This window comes from Dromiciops gliroides, chromosome 4, assembly GCF_019393635.1.
Source record: "Dromiciops gliroides isolate mDroGli1 chromosome 4, mDroGli1.pri, whole genome shotgun sequence".
NCBI classification, from domain to species: domain Eukaryota; kingdom Metazoa; phylum Chordata; class Mammalia; order Microbiotheria; family Microbiotheriidae; genus Dromiciops; species Dromiciops gliroides.
The window spans coordinates 337,332,704-337,355,968 of NC_057864.1; the positions used below are offsets into that span (position 1 = coordinate 337,332,704).

At 38.5% G+C, this 23,265-nt stretch overlaps 1 protein-coding gene across 1 annotated transcript in view; it reads right to left on the minus strand.

Annotated features, from left to right (window-relative positions):
- PDSS2 (decaprenyl diphosphate synthase subunit 2) overlaps positions 1-22,725 on the minus strand; it is a 280,572-nt gene extending 257,847 nt beyond the window's left edge. The window contains 1 exon segment of the mRNA XM_043963274.1: positions 22,272-22,725. Within this exon segment, the coding sequence (XP_043819209.1) occupies positions 22,272-22,546 (275 nt within the window). The 5' untranslated portion in view covers positions 22,547-22,725.
- Positions 22,726-23,265: the final 540 nt, after the last annotated feature.

The following is a 23,265-nucleotide window of genomic DNA, read 5'->3' on the forward strand; positions in this document are numbered from 1 at the left end:
AGCAACTAGGGTATCAAGAAAGGTTTCTCCCGGGGGCAGCTATGTGGCACAGTGGATAAAGCACCGGCCCTGGATTCAGGAGGACCTGAGTTCAAATTTGGCCTCAGACACTTGACACTTATTAGCTGTGTGACTCTGGGCAAGTTAACTCTCATTACTCCACCAAAAAAAGAAAAAAGAAAGAAAGGTTTCTTCCAGAAATGACTAAATGAATGAGTGAGTGAAAAATGCATTTAGTGGGATGTGGGATTTGGGTCTTGAAGGGAAGTAGGAATTCCAAAAGGTAGAAATAAAGGATGCACTGCTAACCAAGCGCATCACTGTGGCAAAAGTAGAGAAAACTGAGCTGTTCCCAACTCAATCAATGCTTTATCCTTTACATGCTAGTGTGAAGTCATATAGACATGGTTAAAAAAAATTTTTTTTGTTTACCTCTTAATTTATTGGAAAGGACTCTAGTTTTATCTCTTTTACAATTATAATAGTTTTTTTATTTTAGATAAATATCATTTAAGGAAAGGTCTGTTTGTTCCTAAGTTTTCTAAATGTTTTTTAACAGAAATAGGTGTTGTAACCTTGTCAAAAGTTTTCTGTATCTCTTGATATAATCATATAATTTTTGTAGATTTTGTTATTAATATAGTTAATTATGTTTTTAGTTTTCCTACTACTAAACTAACCCTGCATATCTGGTATAAATCCAGCCTGGTCACAATGTATAAACTTTGTGGTGTTGTTTTAGTGTTCTTGCTAATATTTATTTAAATATTTTGCATCTATGTTCATTAGGGAAATTATTCTATAATTTTATTTTTCTGTTTTGATTTTCTTTGGATCAAGATTATATTTATGTCATATAAAAAACTTGGCAGGATACCACCACCACCACTTTTTGCTATTTTTGCAATCTATTTATGTAACATTGGAATTAATTATTCTTTGAATATTTTAGAGAATTCACTTGTGAATCTCTCTGATCCTGGAGTTTTTTTCCACCCCTTAAGAAGTTCACTTTTATGCGGCTTGTTCAATTTCTTCCTCTGAAACTGGGTTGTTCAGATTCCCTATTGTTCTGTTAACTTGGGTATTTCATATTTTTCTGAATATTGATTTATTTCCTTTAAGTTGTCGGCACATAATCCAGAAAAAAATCATTTCTAATAACATCCTTTACTTCTTCATTTGTGTGAATTTTCCTTTTTCATTTTTGATACTGGTAAGCTGATTTTCTTCTTTCTGATCAAATTAGCTAATGATTTATTTTTATTGCCCCCAAAAAACTCCACCCCTGGTTTTATTTAGTAATTCAAGGTTTGGTTTGGTTTGACTTGTGTTAACTTCTTCCTTTTAAGAATTTTTTTAATTAGCTGGTTTTCTAGTATTTTAGTTGTGTTTTGAGTTCACTGATCTGCTCTTTCTCCTTTTTTTTTCTTAATAAACATGTTGAGAAATATAAAATTTACATGCCCTCCAAATTTTGGAATGTTGTCTCATTGTTGTCATTATCTTTTATGAAGTTACCTATCATTGTTATGATTTGTTCATTGACTCAATAATTCTTTAGGATTCTAGTTCATTTTAAATAATGTTTCCAATGGCCTTTAATTTTATTTCATTGTGATCAATAAAGTATGTGAATAATATTTCTGCTTTTCTGAATTTTTGAGGTTTTTATGTCCTAAGGTACCAGAAGCAGTTCAGAAATATGTATATTATTTTCTATTTCAATTCAGTAATTATCAGAGGTTTACAATATCTAATTTTTATAAAATTCTATTCAGGTCTGTAACATTTTTCTTGTTTATATTTTGGTTAGATTTTTCTACACATGATAAGAACAGATTAAGATCATCCATTATTATAGTTTTATGATGTATTTTTCCTTATAATTAATTTAATTTTTCCTTTAAGTATTTAGAAGTTATACTACTGGGTGAATACATGTTAAGTACTGAAATAAATTTATTGTCTTTGTTACCTTTCAGCAAAATAGTTTCCCTCTATCTCTTTTAATCAAATTTGTTTTTGCTGTTGCTTTGTCTAAAATCATAATTGCTACTCCTCCCTTTTTATGTTCATATTAGGTGTGATAGATTTTGCTCCAACCCCCTTTTTAACTGTTTTAATGTTTCAAGTGAGTTTGTTGTAAATAATATATGGTTAGATTTTTATTTCTAATTTATTCTACTAACATCTTCCATTTTATGGGTGAGTTCATTCCATTCACAGTTATGATAGTTAATTGTTCATTTCCCTCCATTTTATCTTATACTTTTTCTTCTCTATATTCATCTCTCCCTACTTATTTCATTATTCTTTCTTTTTCCCTATATTATTTTTTATTATCTCCTTTCCAAGTTTAAAGTTTGTTTTGCTTATGACAAATCCCTCCCTGAATCTGCTCTTCCTTTTATATTCCTCCTTCCCATCCTCCTGTACCTATATACATCCCATTTGAGTTAGATGAATTTCTAAACCAACTTCTTTGTGCGTGTGTGTGTGTGTGTGTGTGTACGCGCGCATGTCTGTGCATGCATGTGTACAAGTTTGTGTGTCTGTATGCTGATGTTCTGATCTCTTCTGACTAGTTTAGATAAAACTGAAGTTTAAGTGACGCCCATTCCCCCCAATCCTTCCAGGTTTGTATAAAGCCTTACTTGCACAATTCAGAGTTAAGTAAGCAGAATCACAGAAATAATATATATGACTGCAATAATGTTATGGGAAAAACACTAAAAAGAAACTAACTTCTCAGTAATAATAACCAATTTTGATTCTATAGAATAGTTGAAAAAACATTCTGCGAGAAATTCCCATTTGCATAGGTGGGGGACTAAAAGGATTGAATCAGTTGTATTGCTTAAATTTTTATTTGTTAAAAGGTAGGTTTCAATTTTTTGGGGGGGAAAGGGAAATTTTGAAGAAGGAAGAAAGAAGAAATCCCCAAATGTCTATAAGGCAAAACCAAAAGGCATTAATAAAACTTTTTTCAAGAAAAAGGCTTAGCATGTCAAGACTACTTCAGAAGTCTCCAACTTGACTCACTTTTCCTCTAAAATCTCAATATTTGAAAATACAGTCCCTACCAAATAACATAGTTTTTCAGTCAGATAGCTCTAAAATGGAAACCGAGAAAGCTTCTTTCTTTAAAAGAAAAGAAAAGGGGGCAGCTAGATGGCGCAGTGGATAGAGCACTGGCCCTGTATTCAGGAGTACCTGAGTTCAAATCCGGCCTCAGACACTTAACACTTACTAGCTGTGTGACCCTGGGCAAGTCACTTAACCCCAATTGCCTTACTAAAAAAATAAAACAAAAAAAAGAAAAGAAAAGAAAAGAAAGAAATATATTGACTTTAAAGATGATCTAAAAACAGCTCTTAAGGATTGAAGTAGATAGAAAAAAAAAGACTAATAAGGCAGGACATTTTTTGAGTATCCAAAAATTGCTGAATGGAACTTAGAAACAAGTCTTTGTCACAAAGTAACCAACACCCTTGAAGGGACCAACAGGTAAAATGCCATCCTTCTAATAACTATACAGTGAATTTTCCTATCTTTCTAAATGTGAACAAAATCAAAATGGTTTTAAAGCAAAGGTGAGTTACAGAGTATTTAGACAAATATTAATCCCAAGAGTCAAATCTGCCAAGATACCAGTGATGTGTCAAAATAAATTGAGGTTGCTCAAGTTTAAAGTAAAACAGTTATAATTCCATACTGATAAAAATGACAAATCACTACCCTATTTAATGGAATTTACCATTGTCAGAAGCATTTAAGCACCTTACCATTTAAGTTGGATTGTTGGTTGAGCTTGTATGAAGGAAGCATTTAACAAAGGATTCAAAAGATTAAAAGTCTAAACAGAGATCAATTCTCTCTACTGATGGCCAACATGTGGCCTCAAGCCAAAAGCTGCCCACCTGGGGGGAGAAAGATGCAGCCCACCTGAGATTTTTAGAAAAAAAAAATTTTTTTTACCTAATTAGCTAGCACACAAGAACTAGTAGGACCTAACCACCTGCCAACTGCTGTTGTGTAACTGACTGCTGCCAGGTGTCTTGCTAGCAGGCTTGGAGCAATTAGTAATTATAATTGAAGTTGAATGTAATTAATTATATGATTAAATTCATGTGGCCCACACACATATGGATTTTTGATCATGTGGTCCACTACTAAAAAACTTGGCTCCTCTGTTCTAGACAGAAATATTTAAGACACTTTAATAAGATGAATTTAATATTATGTTAAATGAAAACAAGAGGATAGATGCATTTAGTTGGGTTGTGATCTCTATAGAAGATAAAGATTTTTAGAAATGGGAAGGATCACCCCTGAGTATTTCAACAGCAGCCTCTGCCTGCAATTTCTTCTTCCTCCAGATTTCAGAGCCAGGCTAATCTTTCTACAATGCATCTTATTGCAATGCAATAAGACAGTTAACTTCCTTGATCAAGAACAGGATCTTTCAACTGATAGACTTCACTCTTCTCAGCAATACAATAATCTAAGACAATGCCAAAAGACCTATGGTGGAAAATGCTCTCCACATTTAGAAAAAGAACTATGGAGTCTGAATGCAGACTGAAGCATACTATTTTCACTTTTGTTGTTGCTTTTTTTTGTTATTGTTCTTGTTTGTTTTTTCTTGCATGTTTTTCCTTTTGTTCTGATTAATGTGGAAATATGTTTAACATGATAGTAATGTATAACCAACGTCAAACTGCTTGCTGGCCTCAGAAGGGGAAAGGGAAGGGAAAGTGGGAGAAAAATTTGGACCTCAAAAATATCTTTACATGTAATTGAGAAAATTTTTAAATTTTAATTTTAAAAAAGAGCAGGATCTTTTATTGTTTTCTGCATCATCCAAACACCTCAGAATTACAGAATCTCTTGAAGGAACCTAAGAAGTCATTCAATCCAACCTGGACTTAGACAGAAATCTTCTCTGCATTATCCTGGAGGACAAGTCATTACCCAACCTTTCTTCGGCTTTGAAGCAAAGAGTTAGAGGGAATTCATTGGCCATATAGCCCAATTCTTAGCTGAAAAGAGATATCCACCCCGAAACATAACTGGTCATTCAGCTTCATCATTATGGACATTTCCTAATATCTGTCCTAGGTTCTCTTTCCTTTACCTTAGTAATGTTATCCACTTCCATAAAGTTATATATTTAAAACCGAAAGGGGACCTGAAAGATCAGGTAGCCCAGAAGTTCCTAACCTTTTTTATGGGTCATGAATTCCTTTGCAGGCTAGTGAAATCTAGGTAACCCTTCTAAGAATGCTTTAAAATGTATAAAATAAAATACAGGATTACAAAGGACACCAATTTTGTGGAAAGAGCTCTCCAAATATTTAAAAATCAAGTTCACGGACTCCAAATAAAGAACCCTTGAACTAAGTCTAACCTCATTTTATAGATAAGGAAACTGAGGCAAAATTAAATGACTTGCCCAAAGCCTCAAATGTAGTAACAGAGCAAGGGTTTAAAACCAAGTCCTCTAACTCTATTCTCTTTTTTTTCTGCATTTTTTTTGGTTTTGTTTTGTTTTTGAGTGGCAATGAGGGTTAAGTGACTTGCCCAGGGTCACACAGCTAGTAAGTGTCAAGTGTCTTAAACTGGATTCGAACTCAGGTGCTCCTGAATCCAGGGCCAGTGCTTTATCCACTGCACCACCTAGCTGCCCCTAAGTCCTCTAACTCTGTAACAAGCACTCTTTCCATTACATTGTGCTGCTTCACTTACATGGATAATTCTCAAATATATAGATGTGTGTATATCTACAGACAGAATGATAGATAGATAAGACAGACAGACAGATAAGATAGATAGATAGACAGACAGAAAGACAGACAGATCCAATTCCAATATACCCTACTAAGTTCCAGCCTCACATCTCCATCTGTTATATACTAGATAACCTCATTCTCCTCACTGACCCCCCCTCTAATTTAATATTCCAAATTGAATTCATCATCTTCTCCCTTCCTCCTAAAACAAACAACCAAACAAAAAAACCCCACACCCTAAGAGAGAGACAGCATGTGCTAGGCAAGTTAAACCATCACAACCATCTCCCCTCAGACTCCAGCAGAGACAGCCCAGCACCCGGAATCTAAGAGCGTTGGAAATAGTGAAGCTTTCAGCCCAAGACCCTCAGTCATCATCCTGGGAAGCAAGCTCTGTGGAGATGCAGCCTGGCAACTGCACCTGCAGGTGCTATATAGCCACAACTCCAAAAGATCCAGAAAAGGAAATTTTTGGCACCAAAGTCCTTGGCATTTTCAAATGTTTTAACATAAGAAGCTAATATAATTTTATCAGTGAAAATGACACCAAGGAAAAAGCATTACCATCTGCTTTACGGATGCACCATAAAGACCATGGGACCTTTCCATCTGACTTGTAACTGAAACCTTCAATATGTGTTGTCATACTCCTGTGAGATTGTCTTACTTTTCATTTTGTGTCCCCAGCATTTAACACGGTGCTTTGTACAGAGTAAGCACTTAATGAATCTTTTTTTCATTCTTTCATTCTTCCTTCCATTTTTTTTTTTCTGAACAGCACCACAATATTCCTCCTCACCTAAACTCAAAACCTCACAGTCACCTTTTAGTTCTTTTCCCCCCCAAACTCCTTCCCAAAAAATCCAATTAGCTGTCAATTCTTTACTGCTCTTTGAACAGGACAGCATTTCCTGATTCCAGGCATTTTTACCTGGCCATCCCAGATACCTAGAATGTTCTCCCTCTTCATTTCTGCCTACTGGCTTACCTAGCTTCCTTCAAGTCCCATGTAACACCCCATTTCCTACAGGAAGCCTTTCCCAACCCCTCAAATCCTTCCCTTTTAGAGATAATTGGCTTTTCTCCAATTTATCCCTTATATAGCTTATTTGTACATAGTTGCTTATTTGTTGTCTCCCCAATTAGACTGAGAGCTCCTTCAAAGCAGGCACAATCCTTTACCTTTATTTATATTCCCAGAACTTAGAAAAGCACTTGGCACATAGTAGGCACAGAATAAATGTGTTATGGGTGATTGATTGGAATCCTGGCAAATCAGCCAGCCTATTATTATCTCTTGAATTAATCCTTCCCTTACCACTCACAGAGCTATCTTTATTTTAGACCCTCATCACCTCTTGTTTAGACAATTGCAATAGCCTCCTGTTTTTCCTACCTCCCATTTACCCCTTCTCCAATTCATCCTTCCCCAAACTACCAAAATAACCTTTCTACTACACAGCTTTGACCTCTGCTTCAGTGGTTCCCAACAGGTCAAAATGCAAACTCCTTTGATGCCTTCCACAACATAGCCTTAGCCTACCCTTACCATCTTTATTCTACTCCCTTTTCACATACTTTACTATATTAAACTCATCTTATTCTGCAGCCTTCTCATCCACCTCCTAAGAGCCTTCCTTTTAGGTTTAACTCAGGTGCTAGCTCCTCCAAGAAGCCTTTCCTGATTATTCCAAGTCAAAGGCATCAATCTCTCAAATTTTCTTTAAAAAAAAAAAGTTTGATTAATCTTCTTCTTCTTCTTCTTCTTCTTCTTCTTCTTCTTCTTCTTCTTCTTCTTCTTCTTCTTCTTCTTCTTCTTCTTCTTCTTCTTCTTCTTCTTCTTCTTCTTCTTCGCAGAGCCACTAGGGTTAAGTGACTTGCCCAGGGTTACACAGCTAGTAAGTGTCAAGTGTATGAGGCCGGATTTGAACTCAGGTCTTCCTGAATCCAGGGCTGGTGCTTTATCCACTGCGCCACCTAGGTGCCCCCAATATTCTCTTTATAGTCAATGGGCATTTGTTACTACAGTAGTAAGAGCCAGACACCATGATTAATGCTGGCTATATAAAGAAAGGCAAAAACACTCCATGCCCTCACTAAGCTGATGTTCTAATGAGGGAGACAACATGTAAATAGCTAGGTACATGCAATATATATGCATGAGAAAATGGAAGGTAACCTCAGAGGGAAGGCACTAAGTGAAAAAGCCTCCTACAGAAGACAGAATTGTGCTAAGACTTGAAGGAAGCCAGGGCAGACAGAGAAGGTGAGGAGTGAATGCATTCCAGGCATGAGGGAGATGGAGAAGAATTGAAACAGGTGCCATAGAGTGGGACAAAGAATTAACCAGGAGGGAGTAGAGGGATTGCCTTGCTGTGGCGAAATCCCAGCTGAGATTAGATAAGGTAAATTTGTAGTGAACCCAATTAGCATGGTCCAGTGATCTCCCCTAGCTCTGTCCAACAGCAAGGAAGCAGATGGTGGAGTAAGCTGGGGTTTACATCACTGCCACTTCCCAATGGCTCCCCTCCCTCCATAGAAGCCTCCATGGTAATAAGTCAGTACAGTTAAGCAAAACAATCACATTAGCAGTGTCTGAAAATGTATGCCTCATTCTATACCTCTTGCTACCATCTTTCTGCTGAGCGGCAACTAACTCCTCAGATTCTTTCACAACATGTGGCCTGTGCTTCTCCTTTGTCCCAATCAGATTCTACCTTGGAACATCATTTGTATATATAGCATATTCTTCTTTTAGATCATAAACTCTCTAAGGTCAGAGACTACATAATTTTTCTTCTTCTCTCTATTACCAGGCTCTAACAGGCACTTAATAATGTCTGCTGAATTGTTGAACTTAGTAAGAGAAATAAGATGAGTTTACAAGTAAGTATAATACAAAGTAGAGTGTGTGTACACAAGGGAAAACCTAAACAAAATACCCTGACAGTTCACAGAAGGGAAAGAACACTTCCAGCTGTGGGGATATTAAGAAACATTATTCTGCTCCTAAGTGGCAGAATGGGAACCAGAACCCAATCCAGAGTTCTTTCATCTATAGTATGCTGCCTCTCAGGTATGCCTCACTATATGTATACCTGCTTTACAGAATTTCAGATGTACAGAATTGATAAGTTAAGGATGAGGTTTATTTTACTAAACTTGAAGGCATTTTGTTCAGTTGGTTCAGTCACGTCTGATTCTTTGTAACTCCATTTGGGGTTTTCTTCACAAAGACACTGGAGTGGTTTGCCACTTCCTTCTCCAGCTCATTTTTAGTGATGAGCAAACGGAAGTAAACAGGGTTAAATGACTTGCCCAGGCTCACACAGCTAGTAAGTGTCTGAAGCTGCACTTGAACTCAGGAAGAGGAGTCTTCCTGACTCCAGGCTCAGCACTCTATCAACTTTGCCAACTAGCTTCCTTTAGTATAGCAATAACTCTCTTAGATAGTTATTTAGAGCATAAAACAAAGTCACACAAAGGTGGGAATCAAATCTCCAAAGGATATCTGCATTTTTAAAAGTAGTTTATTAAACACCAACTAATCCCCAAATGGTGGATTTTCAGACTGCGTAGCTAATTATTGGTGAACTTCAAGCAGCCAGATGATATTTTGAAGCAAAGGGTACTAATAAAGTTCTGGGGTACTCAAAGTCCAGTCTAGTCATTTTTAAGTAACTCCAACATCACCTGGTCTAATCCTCTCTTTTAACAAATAAGTAATCTTCAGGGAGGTCTCAGAGCAGCTTCCTTACCTTCCTCCATCCTACCTCCTAGCACTCTGCAACCCCTCACTCCCCCACCCCCACCCAAATCACGAGGCATCCATAATCTCTTCTGTTCCTGTTCCTCTGCTCTCTGGGACATTGGCAGTAAATCACCTGATCACCTTGGCTCTGGGTTTCTACACCCACGCTAAGTAGAACCTAGGTAGGAAGGCTCTTTTGGGGAGCCAAGTAAAAATGAAATCCCAAGCCAATAATAAAATTTAATTCCATTAGGCTCTACTTTCATAGTAGTATAGTTGTCTGTTTAAGGTTGGCCACCTGCTCACAACTTTCCAAAGTTGGTTATTACTTAAACATATGTAAAAATACAAATTATAATCCAAAATTCACTTCTCTGCTTAAAAACAAAACCCTTCAATGACTCATGACTACCTAAAGGATAATCTATACCAGAGGACCTAGATGAACTGGCATAGCAGACAATTCCCAAACCCATCTTACACATCGTTTCCTCTGAGCCCTTTCCTCAGGCCAGCTCCTCTTCCTTTAGCAATTCCTTTACTCTGCTTTCTAGATCCACCATTTGGAATCTTAGTCCTCCTTCAAGGCCCAGTTCTCATAGCACCACCTCCATGGCCTTTTACCTAATTCCACAAAGGCTTTATTACTTTGTTATTGATTTAAGTGGGTAAATTTATATTCAGAAAAATGCTACCACGGCAGCAAAAATCCAAATTTAATCTGAATTTTTGGAAGCTGTTGTTGTTCAGGAGTTTTCCAGTTTTATTTGACTCTTTGTGACTCCATTTGGGGTTTTCTTGGCAAAGATACTGGAGTGGTTTGCCACTTCCTTTTCCTGATTATTTTACAGATGAAGAACTGAGGCAGAGTTAAGCAATTTACCCATAGTCACATAACTAGTAAGTGTCTGAGGCCAGACTTGAACTCAGGAAGAGGAGTTTTCCTGATTCCATGCCCAGTACTCTATCCACTGCACCACCCTATGAGTAAATAAAGATCTCCGGTGGTTGCTTGGAATTTGGTGACATGAATTACTTGAAAATAGAAGAGATCTTTAACTCATTCTATAGCTCCAACCCCTAATTCTTGATCTTTTTCACTTTATCAGTCCTTTGCTCAAAATCCTTCAAAGGCTCCTCAGTGCTTACAAGAGAATGCCAATCCAGAGGAGTAAGAACAGGATATTCAGAATCCTCTACAATCTGGCCTGATTTTTCTTTTTACAACACTCCCCTATACAAACCCAAACTGATCCACTCATTGCTCCACATACACACACCTTTGCTAATACCATTCCCACTTTTCAGAACACTGTTCCTTTTCTTCCCATCTAATTCCTATCATCCTTCAAGCCACACAGAAAGTCTCATACCAATATAGTGATTTCCCTATCCTCTACACTTAATACCTATATAAAGCCCAACCAATTGCCAAGTATTGTTGATTCTTTCACTTATTATCTTTTTTATTAAAAATAGAATTTTATTTTTTCCAATTACATGTAAAGATAGTTTTCAACATTCATTTTTTAAATAAGATTTTTAGTACCAAATTTGTCTTCCTCTTTCCTTCCCCCCTCCCCAAAGAGGCGAGCAATCTGATACAGGTTATATATGTGCAATCATGTTAAACATATTTCCACATTAGTTATATTGTGAAAAAAAGAAACAGAACCAAAGGGGAAAACCACAATAAAAAAAACACCGCCAAACCAAAAAAGCCTTTCACTTATTTTCAATCTATCTACTGGTTCATTCCCTACTGCCTACAAACATGCACATGCCTCCCACTTCCTGGAAAAAAAATCCCTCACTCAATCCTTCTATTCCCTACTAAATATGGTCCCATATCTCTTCTACCCTTTGGGGTACAGCAAACTCTTCATAAAGACGATCTACAATAGATGCCTCCACTTGCTCTCCACCCACTCCCTTCTTAATGCCTCATAATCCAGCTTCCCACCCTTCGTTCCACTGAAAACATGCTCTCCAAAGTTACTAGTGATATTTTCGTTGCCAAATGTAAGGGCCTTTTCTCAATTCCCAACTCCTTGACCACGCAGCTGGTCCTTCTCTCCTCCCTGATACTCTTTGCTGTCTTGGTTTGGGGGACACTACTCTCTCTTGGTTCTCTGCTACCCAGTCAGATCACCCCTTTTCTGTCTTATCAGCTGGATCCTCTTCCAGATTACCCCCTCAGGCTTTTGCCGGAGCCCTCTTCTCTGTACTAGTCTACTTGATTTCATCAGCTCCCACGTATTTAATGAGCATCTCTAGGCTGATGATTGTCAAATCTTCCTATCCTGCCCAACTCTCTGCTGATCTCCAAACTTGCATCTCCAGCTGCCTTTCAGACTTCTTGAAGTGGACGACTTATAGATATCTTAAACTCATTATGTCTAAAATAGAACTCATCATCTTCCTCCCTAAACCATTCTTCTCTCCTCCATTCCCTATTATTATAGAGGAAACACCATCCTCCCTGTCCCTCAGGCTCATTACCTAGGAGTCATACTGGACTCCTCACTCTCTCTCTCAACTCCTTCTGTCCCAGAGCCAATATGCTCCCAAGGACTGTGGATTTCACCTTTGCAGCATCTCTCAATTTTGCTCCCTTTCTCCTCTGACGGTACCATCATTCTGGTGCAGGCCCTTATCACTTCACACCTGGATTACTGCAGTAGACTGAACAGTGGGTCTGCCTGCCTCAAGTCTCTCCCCATTCCTATCCATTCTCCATGTATTCACTAAAGTGATTTCCCTAAATGAAGGTCCAATCATCACACACACACACACACACACACACACACACACACACACTCCAACTCAATAAATTCCAGTGGTTCCCTATTACCTCTAAGATTAAATACAGAATGCACTGTTTGGCATTCAAAGCCCTTTTTAACCTAGGTCCCTCCTACGTTTCCAGTCTTACACCTTACTACCATCCACATACTCTTCAAAACCAGTGATACTGGCGTCCTGCCTGTTCCATGAATAAGACATTGCATTTCTCTGCTCTGGGCATTTCCTCTGGCTGCCCCCATGCCTGGAATTCTCTATCTCCTCCACTTTGATTACTGACCTCCCTGGATTCCCTTAAATACCACCTAAAATCCTACCTTCTATAGGAAGCCTTTCCTAAATCTTCTTAATTCCAGTGCCTTTCCTCTGTTAATTATTTCCTATTTATCCTAAATAATAGCTTGCTTTGTATATATTTGTTTGCATGTTGTTTCCCCTACTAGATTGAAGCTCCTTGAGGGCAGGGACTGTCTTTTGCCTCTTTTTGTATCTACAGCACGTAGCACAATGCCTGGCACACAGTAGGCACTTAATGTTTATCAAATGGTTGATTCTAACACCACAACTCTCAAATTCATCCTCTTTTGACCTTCCCCTATTTCAGGCCCTTATCACCTGTCATTAGGACTATTATGACTGTTTCCTAATTGGATTTCGTGAACTCCAGTGTTTGCTCTCTCCAAACCACCCTTTGAACAGCCTGAAAAAAAAGACCCAAAACAAAAAAAAAAAAACCAAACATTCCTCAAAACAAATCTGCCCACATCACTCCCCCAATCAAGATGCTTCAATGGCTCTTTATTGTCTCTGGGATAAAATATACACTTCTTGGTTTGGTAGGTAAGGTCCTTCACAGTCTGACTCCAACCTACTTTTCCAGGCTGACTATTCATATTCCCTTTCAGTCACTCTAGATTTCAGTCACCATTGCCTGCTTGCTGCTCTCTATTCCTGTCACTCACCATCTCTGTTCTTTGTACAGACTATTGCCCAGAATGCTCTCTGTCACCACCTGTATTATTGCCACTAGTTTCCTTCATAATTCAGCTCAAGATACCTACAAGAGACCTCTGCTGATTCCCCTAGTTGACAGTGTTTCTGATAAATCACCTCCAGACTTGAAAATTACTTTGTATGTTATAAACACGTGTGTATATATGTGTATGTATGTACATATATACAGATAAAAACACATAGACACACAAATTAATCTATATACATATATGGGTATGCATAAATCTATACAGATACATAAATCTATGTGTGTGTATATATATAAATAAGTATCAGTGTGTATGTGTATATGTGTGTGATTTATCGATATCTCCCCTTCCCTCCCACCACCTACATAATGTAATTTAGAGGGCAAAGATGGTTTCAATTTTGTCTCCATAACCTCAGTACGGAGCAAGGCCTCTGGCATAGAGGAGGCTAAATAAACTTGTTGAATTCAAGTACATTATCTACCTGTGTTTTATCTTCCCGAACAGGCCATAAACTTCTTCAGGGCAAGAACAGTGTCTAATAGGTCTTTGTATTTCCTATAGTACTTTGCAAATAGTGGGGACTCAAAGATGTGATTAATTTATGAGGACTAGTATACCAAATTGTAAATGTACACTACAGAGAGATAGTTAACACCTAAAAGAACAAGGGGAAAACAATCAGCTAATTGCTACATTGTTGTAAATGGCATAATTATCATCTACTCAAGACAGATCTGGGAACTGTTACCAACTGAAATATGTATTGTTTTTCCTTTTCTTGGTAGAATAGCTTTGGTGGATGGGAGAAAGGTCCCTGAGTAGACAAGTGGGTAGGCTAAATCAGGAGGTAAGCAATGGGTTTTCCCGGAGGTCTTTTTTCCAGATAAGTTTGCCAAGATGCTGGCAGAAGAAATGACACTGGTGATCAGAAAATCTGGTATCTGTGCAAGTCAGATTTTACTGTATGATTCTGCAATTTTACAGAACCCATTTGCGTGTGATTTGTAGATTTAAATGCAGATTACTTTTTCCCTTCCACAAGATATAGGTTTGACTTCTGATTGTGAAAATCATAAACAGTCATAATGTAATCTAGTTCTTCATGCATGCTGTGTAGCAAAATGTCAGATTAAATGGTGTCAGAGATTAGAAATTATTTCCAAATGTTATGTCATATAAATCTGAAAATGATAAAAACAAAACCACAAAAAAGAATTCTGAATTCAGTAAGGCATTATTAAACTAAATGTTTATGATTTGGTTACATTATAGGGAAGGAATCAATACAATTTTATTCATTCTTCTGTCATTTCAGAAATGAAGAGTAAATATAAATACTTCGTTTCAAAATTTATGGATTAGGATCCTACAGCACAAACCATTAAGATGTTAATCTGATACATAGATCTTCAGGAATCTGCTACTAAAAAAGGCATCACAAGGCAACAATTAAGCAATAAATCTGTTCATTTTGAGTATGCCTTAAAAAGGCTTTTTAAAAGTCACATTGCAGAACTATACTAAATATACAAAAAATTCTGCAAGAACAAAATGATAAAATGTTGGTTGAATGAAATTACTGGCAATTATTAAAAACTAGAGTACTTAAAATGAAACTTTTGCCTCTAATCATTTGATTCTTACAATTAGATATATCAACAAGGCAATGGATATATATTATGCTTCACCATTTTTTTCAGTTACATTATAGGTTTATTACTTAAATGTAATCATTTAAAAGCTAAAACTTATTTCCACCACGAAGCTTAATTGCTTTCAGTAAGAGAGAACACTAGTTTAGTTTAATAAACACCATTTTCCTGAAAGTTCCCAAAATCACTCTTTCAAAAATAATTAAAATTATGCTACTATGTTATTTAAATTTGATGGGCATCTGCACCCTGTCAAACCTTATCTAAATTCATCCAGATGAGATACTGAACTATACTAGGAAAGTGTGTCTAAGCTCTTTAATGAAAATTTAGAGGAATACACTGCTTTCTAGTCTAAAATACACATACTAATTTAATTTCATGATATGCTGCTGTTGCCTCACTTGGAGTTTCACTGGATATTCTCTGATGGTCCCTATTAGGTAAGGGTATGTCACTTGAGCAATTTGTAATGTGTCAGTAATGTTTTACTCTGAACTACACATCATATATCCTGTTCAACAATTATTAGTGCCTTCCTGACCTGATTTTGAGTAACTTTATTAAAATGTTATATAAGGAAAGAGATGCAACTCAAATTCCTGCTGATGAAAGTGAACCACTTGCTATAACTGAAACATTTTGGTAGTAATACTTCTTGGTATAACAGTATTTAAATGTAATCAAAAACATTCTAATGAAATCTGACATCCTCTACATATCAATATGTCAAAGATTCTGCAGGTGTCAATCAGGTTTCAGATATTTATTTTGAAAGAATTTCCCTATGAGTCTGGAGGGTGGATAACAATACATGAAGGTGAAAGTTTACCATTGGAATGAAGTTGGAGATAAGCTAGTTTAATCATCATGATTTATCAGATGAGGAATCTGATGCACACAGAGGTTAAGAGACTTGCCAAATTTATAAAAATATAAGTCATTCCCCAACTGATAAATGGTCAAAGGATATGAGCTATCTATAGTCACATAAAAAATGCTCTAAATCACTATTGATCAGACAAATGCAAATTAAACAATTCTGAGGTATCACCTCACACCTATCAGAGAGGCAAATATAACAAAAATGGAAAATGTTGGATATTGGAGGGGACCTGGGAAAACTGGGACACTAATCCACTGTTGGTGGAGTTGTAAAAAGATCCAACCATTCTGGAGAGCAGTTTCAAACTATGTCCAAAGGGCTATAAAACTGTGCATATACCCTTTGATCTAGGAATACCACAGCTAGATTTATATCCCAAAGACATCCCCCAAAAAGAGAAAAAGATCTATTTGGTCAAAAAATATTTATAGCAGCTCTTTTTGTGGTGGCTAAGAACTGGAAATCAAAGGAATGCCCATCAACTGGAGAATGGCTAAACAAGCTGTGGTATATTATTGTGATGGGATATTACTGTGCTCTAAGAAATGACAATCAGGATGATTTCAGAAAGGCCTGGAAAGACTTATATAAACTGAAGTACAGTGAAGTGAGCAGAAACAGGAGAATATTGTACACAGAGATAGTTTATTATCATTAATTATGTAATTAATGATAATTAATTTAATATTGTTTGATAAAGAACTGTTAATTAATGATTTAACTATTCTCAGCAATACAATGATCCCTGACTATCTCAAAGGACTATTGATAAAGCATACTATCCACCTCCAAAGAAAGAACTGATACTGAATCATGCTATTTTTCACTTTCTTTCATTTTTCTTTTATTCAAGTTTTCTTATACAAAATGACTAATATGGTAATGTTTTACATAATTGCACATGTATAACCTATATCTACTTCCCACCTCAGGGAAGCGGGGGAGGGATGGGAAGGAAGAAGGGATAAAATTTGGAACTCAAAACTATAAATAAAAATATTTAATATTTAAATTTTTTAAAAATAGTGCAATAATAAAAGTAGAAGAACGATTTTTAAAAAGAGAGACTTACCATAATTGCCCAGCAGAGTAACATCCGAAACAGGTCTGCTGATTCTTAGTCCACTGTATTTTCTACTAAATAAACCAGGCTATTCATCTCTTAATAAAATGAGCTGACTTGTCAAAACAGCTTGTTCTTATCTTTATGCCATTCTAAATAACAATATGAAATTTCCAATTTGGGGCTATTTTATTTCTCCTCCCTAGTTAACAAAACCCATCTCTGACCATTTCTGCGGGAATGCCATGCAAAGGAAACTTCACTTTTAGGCTAAGAGAACTCTCCCTATCTCCCTACTACCCCCCTCCAATGGAGAAACTGGCAGCGCTGAGGAGGAAGAGATGAATATGAGACATGGTAGAGAGCTAAGAACTGACGATGAGACCCATTCCTTCTACTATACTTCCACCCCTCCTCTACTGCTAAATTACTTCATTCATCATTCCACCACTACCCCTGCCACCTCCTCAATCCCTATGCTCAGTGTTTTGAAATTGACCCAATGCCAGATTTTCCTAATTTTTTAAATATAAAACTCAGAACCAATGAAAAAATTCTCAGTTCCTATTAGGTTTGTTCTTATTACCCATAACACAAAAGTTACAGTTATCCCATCCACATTGTAGGGATTAAGGGTGTGGCATTTGACCACAACCCCATCATGAAAATCCATGTAAAAACTTTTTGGCTCTTCCTTTGTACCACAGAATAAGTGTTAGTTTTTATGGTATTAAAAGAAATTATGTTGATAGTACTATACATATATTTTGTGCATTTCTGAGTTTCTAAACTTTTTCTGTGTCTTCTTCTGGCCTTTGTGCATTGTTTGCAGCTTCAGCAAAACACCCCCAAAACTCTATTTAATTTCTTATGCTGACCAGCGATATAATGAAACCAGGATGGAGGAAGTCATGATGTGGGAGAGATAACTGTATATAACCAGATTTGATTAAATCATTTAACTCCCTGATTAGATTAGACAGTGATGCAGTGAAGTGAGCATAATCAGAACAATTTACACTGCAACATCAATACTATAAAAATGAACCATTCTGAAGACCTGTATAAACTGATGAAGAATGAAATGAGCAGAACCAGAACACTTTATATGCAGCCAACAACACTGTTAAAAAAGTAAATAACCGAAAGCTGTAAGAAGTCTGATCTGTGCGGTGACCATCGACTATTCTTCAGCATCAATGAAGAATGCTACCTACCTCCTGACAGTGAGCTCATACATTCAGAGTTCAAATGATAGATAGGTAGATATACACATATATTTAACTACACATAAAATGGCCAATAGATAAATGGCCAATAAGGGAATTTGTTTTGCTTGGTTATACTTATCTGTTACAGGGAATGTTTCCACTCACCCCACCCAAAGGGGTGGGGAGTGAGAGGGAAAGAAAATAAATTTGTTAGTTAAAAAAAATGAATTAAAAAAACCTTCTTGATTAAATTTCTCTTGTCTTTCATCTTGACACTTCCTCAAGAATGTGATTCTCAGCATTAAGTAAATCAATAAGTAAAATTATTGATACAAGAGAATCAAATGGAGGTTTCTCCACTCAAGTTCTATCTGGCTGCCTTATTATGACACTGCAGTAACCCTGAGGTCTCAAAGACTATGCCAGTGAAGATCAAACTGTGGCAGGTCCTAGGTCAAGCTGGAGAGGCTTGAAGTACAGGTTCAGCTACTGACCATAAGTCAAAAGGCCAGCCAGTCAAGGAGGCTCATCACTAAGAAGTTTTATAGACAATCCAATCATCACTTTCTGGACCACAGCAACTCATGGAACTTTAGAGGGGGGTTCTATTTACACTAGTAAAAAGGGCAAGTGAACATGTGAAATTATAGACCTCTTCACAATTAAAGTAGTATTCCTAAAAGTGATTTTGACATTCAACAAAGAAACTGCATGATACAGCTAAAAGAATGCTAGGTTTGGAGTTCTACAAACTCTAACATGTGGAGTTGGGGTCTGGCCTGAATCTGGACCCAGGTTGTGTCACATTGGACCTGTGTGTTCTGGGGCAAGTCATTTGCTCTCCCTGTCCTCAGTTTCCTCATGATAGTATTGGACTAGTGATCTCTAGATTTCCTTGCAGTTTTAAATCTATGATACTATTAAGCAATAGGGAATGAACCTGTGATTTCATTTGGCAGAGAGAACTCCCAGAAGAGGAAACTCCTATTATCAGTGCAGGCTGGCACCTTCTAGGCAATTTATTACAGATTTAGAGAGTTGCCTAAACATTGAGAGATTAAGTAACCTCTCCAGGGTTATGTCAGTAGTGGGGCCTGAATCCAAGTCTTACTGGCTTCAAAAACAGCTCTCTATCCATTATATTACACTGCCTCTCCACTCGATATTATTGCTATTAAATGTCTATATGGTGCTAGAAACACAAAGATGAAGGGCATGGAGAAAAGGGTAGTAAGATAAAAACTGAGTTCTAGTCTTGCCTTTGGCACATACTAGCTATATAAAACAGGGCAGAAATAAATAAATAACACAGGGAACCTTCCTGAGCCTTAATTTTCTTATAAAACAATGCTACTTATACTACCTACCTTGATAGGGTTTTTTGTTCTAAAACTCAAGTGAGCACTGTTGTGATATATTAATGGATATTATTATTATTATTATTATTATTGAGCAGCTCTTTGGGGTGGGGAGGGTGAGGCAATTGGGGTTAAGTGACTTGCCCAGGGTCACACAGCTAGGAAGTGTCAAGTGTCTGAGGCCGAATTTGAACTCAGGTCCTTCTGACTCCAGGGCCAGTGCTCTATCTACTGCGCCACCTAGCTGCCCCCAGTATTATTGTTAACCTTTATTTTGGTTGCTGTCTTCAAAGATTTTATAATCTTGGAGGTGACCAGAAAATCAAATTGTGAGAGAATTTTCGATCCTATGATTTGGTAACTCTAATTTTTAATCAAATTACATACCTTTCTTAAGTGAAGATGGGCATAAAACAAGAGGTCTGACATACAACCCAAATGGCTGGTTTCAAATGAACAAGAAAAGTTCAGGAAAATAGGCAGAATTCCATGAAGATAGTTAATACTGACTGCCAGACCTCTGCTCCAACTCTGAAGAATTCCCTGGGCAGGGCCTTGAACAAAGCTTTTCCCCAACCCAGGTAGGAACTACGGAGCTGTTAATCCAGAAAGGGCATCTCTTCCAGAGGTTATGCATTCAAAAAGGCCCAGGAAAAAAGAGAACCCCTTCTAGGATGTTGTTCTAACAAACTCACATCCCTGTGCAAACCCTGCACAGATTTCTGCTTTATCTTAACTCCTTCCCATATATTTTTTATTTCAAGGACTCCTGCTATCTTAGGCATTGAGGCAGCTAGGTGGTGTTGTTAATGCACAGGACTTGGTGTGAAGAAGAGTTGAGTTCAAATTCAAGGCCTGAGAAAGTCATGTAACCTCTCTGTGCCTTAGTTTCCTCATAAATAACATGGGAATGATAATAAAAGCACTTACATCAAAGGACTGTTGTGAGGATCAAAAGTGGTAACATATGTAAAGCACTTTACAAACTTTAATGCAGTAGTGGTGGTAGTAGTAGTAAGTAGTAAGTAGGTGGTGGTGGTGGTGGTGGGGGTAGTGGTGGTAGTAGTAGTAGTAGTAGTAGTAGTAGTAGTAGTAGTAGTAGTAGTAGTAGTAAATGTGTGTACTCTATCCATGCAGATGCCAACCAGTCTATATATCTTAGCAGGCAGTCTTGAGAGGTTATGGCAGAAAAAAAATCCGGCTTGTTACCAACTTCCTGGTGCTAAATGTCTATGTTTAGGCTGTTCTTCACATGGAAGACATAAAATCCATCCATCCTTCCCAGCTTGGTAGGACTTAGAAAGTGTGCACTCTACTGGTTCTTCTTTTGAGAACTCGGGATTTCTTTCAAACCGTGGGTAGGGCATTTGAATGGAAGTAATTACAACATAAGAGAAGTATATTGCCTCTCTCCGAACCCCTCTGGGACTCAGTTTCCCCATCTGTAAAATGAGAGCGTTAGACTAGATTCTTTCTAACTCTCAACAGTCTGAGAACACTGATAACTGGGGTTGCTGGTGATAAAGGGAATTGCGTGATATGCCTCACTCTCCTCTCCCCTTTATCTTCTCCAAACTCCTCAATTGAGGAAACAAGTAATATTTTGTAAAATGTAGGACAATTTCAATTCAATAAACATTTATTAAGCCTCTGCTATGTTCCAGGAACTGTGCTAGGCACTGGGGATACAAAGAAAAACAAACACAGGGTTCCTGTCCACAAGGGGCTACTGTTTGAGCCAGCTTTCTTCCAAAACTTGCATAAAACTCCTTCCACACAGCCTGAACTGGAAGGTATAAAATGCACACAAATAGGGGCAGCTAGATGGGCAGTGGATAGAGCAACGGCCCTGGAACAAGGAGGGCCTGAGTTCAAATTAGACCTCAGACACTTGACCCTTACTAGCTGTGTGACCCTGGGCAAGTCCCTTAACCCCAATTGCCCCACCAAAAAAAAAAAAAAACTGCACACAAATAAATACAACCCGAGGGATAAAAGAGATCCTGACAAAAAATGTTTCTGGGCATTTTTAGGAGACAGGATCATTTTCAACTAAGAGGGCTGGAAAGGCTTCTCAGAATGGCCTCTTGAGCCCTGAAGAAACAGGATTCCCATAGTCAGTAGGTCAAACAGCACTGATTAATCACCTACTTTGTGATAAGCACAGTCATGAAGCCACCAGGTGACAAAGAATATAGAGTACTTGGCCTGGAATCAGGGAAGACCTGAGGTCAAATGTAGCCTCAGACACCTATTAGCTGTGTGACCCTAGACAAGTCACTTAACCTTGTCTGCCTCAGTTTCCTCATCTGTAAAATGAAACGGAAAAGGAAATGGCAAATCACTGCCGTATCTTTCCCAAGAAAGCCCCAAGTGAAGTCAGAAAGTGTTGGACAGGGAGAAGCAGAGGGGATTCAAAGAAAAGTAATACATCAGTCCCTGTCCTCAAGGAGCTCACAATCTAATGGGGGGGGGGGAAGGAACGTGCAAAGATCTATGTGCAAACAGAATAAATCAGAAGCGGTCGCAAAGAGGAGTCAGTAATAACGGGGAAGAGCTGAGAAAAGGATTTGTGTGTGTGTTGTTTTTTTCCTTTTCCTTATCGTGCTCGCAGATAAGCGAGTGTACTCCAAGGGAGATCCCCCCAGCCCGAGAAGGACGAGAAGAGGAGGGGGGGACAGAAGGGGCGCAGGTGCCCAGGTACGTGCGGCACAGCGGGGCGCCGGGACGGGGCGCGCGCGCGCGCACGGGCGGGAGGGCTCACCTGGCCGTGTTGAGCAGCGGATGCCGCGTCCCCACTAGCTTGCGCACCTGAATGGCGACGTTACTGAGTTCGTCGCTCAAGAGGCAACGGAGGCTCATGAACGAGGTCGGGTAGCCCACGATCTTCTCCGCCTCCGACACCACCTGGTTCCAGTGGGTCGGGGATCCCGAGAAGAGGCTTCGCCGGGGCGCGGGGGGCGGCCGCAGCAGCGTCCGCCACAGGGCGCTGGGGGCTCCGGGGCGGCGGGGCAGGCGCAGCATCTCCCGCAAGGTCATGGCTCAGGCGCTCGCGGGACCGGGGACCGGGGAGGAGTCAGAGGCTCCAGCGGAGGGACGGGCCCAGGAAAGCACTAGGTCGCCGTCGGACAGTTCAGCACCTCCTCCTCCGCGCCGGTGCCTGAGTCGTCAGGGCTGCTGCCCGTGCCCTGGGCGCTGCCATCTTGGGCGCCGCAATCCGGCCTGTCGTAAAGGGGGCGGGGCGGGGAGTGAGCAGGCCCCGCCTTACTGTCCTCTGGCTTCTGCGGGCTATCAGGTACCCCTCGCTATGCGGATAGACCTTCCTCGGACCCGCTGCAGGCTGTCAGATGCCTTGGTTTTTCAACTTAATTTTTTTCTTTTAAATTAAGGCCCAGAGAGACTAGTTAAGTGACTTGTCTAAGGTCACACAAGTGGTAAGTACTAGAACAGGGATTGTACCCCAAGTTCCTTCAGTTCAAATTCTGGGCTCCAAGAACATTGCTCATTGCTTTTCCAGATTACAAAATCTTAGATCTAGAACCAGCCCTTCATTTTTTTTTTAACATTTGGGGAAATTGAACCCCAAGAAGGTTTAAGTAAGAACCACCAGTTAAATAATGATAATAATAACTAAGTTTTACATGGACTATACTTTACAATTATTATCTCATTGGATCCATGAAACAACCCTGGGAATAAATAAGGTTTCATTGTTATCCTTATTTTATAGTTGAGGAAATTGAGGCAGAGGTAAAGTG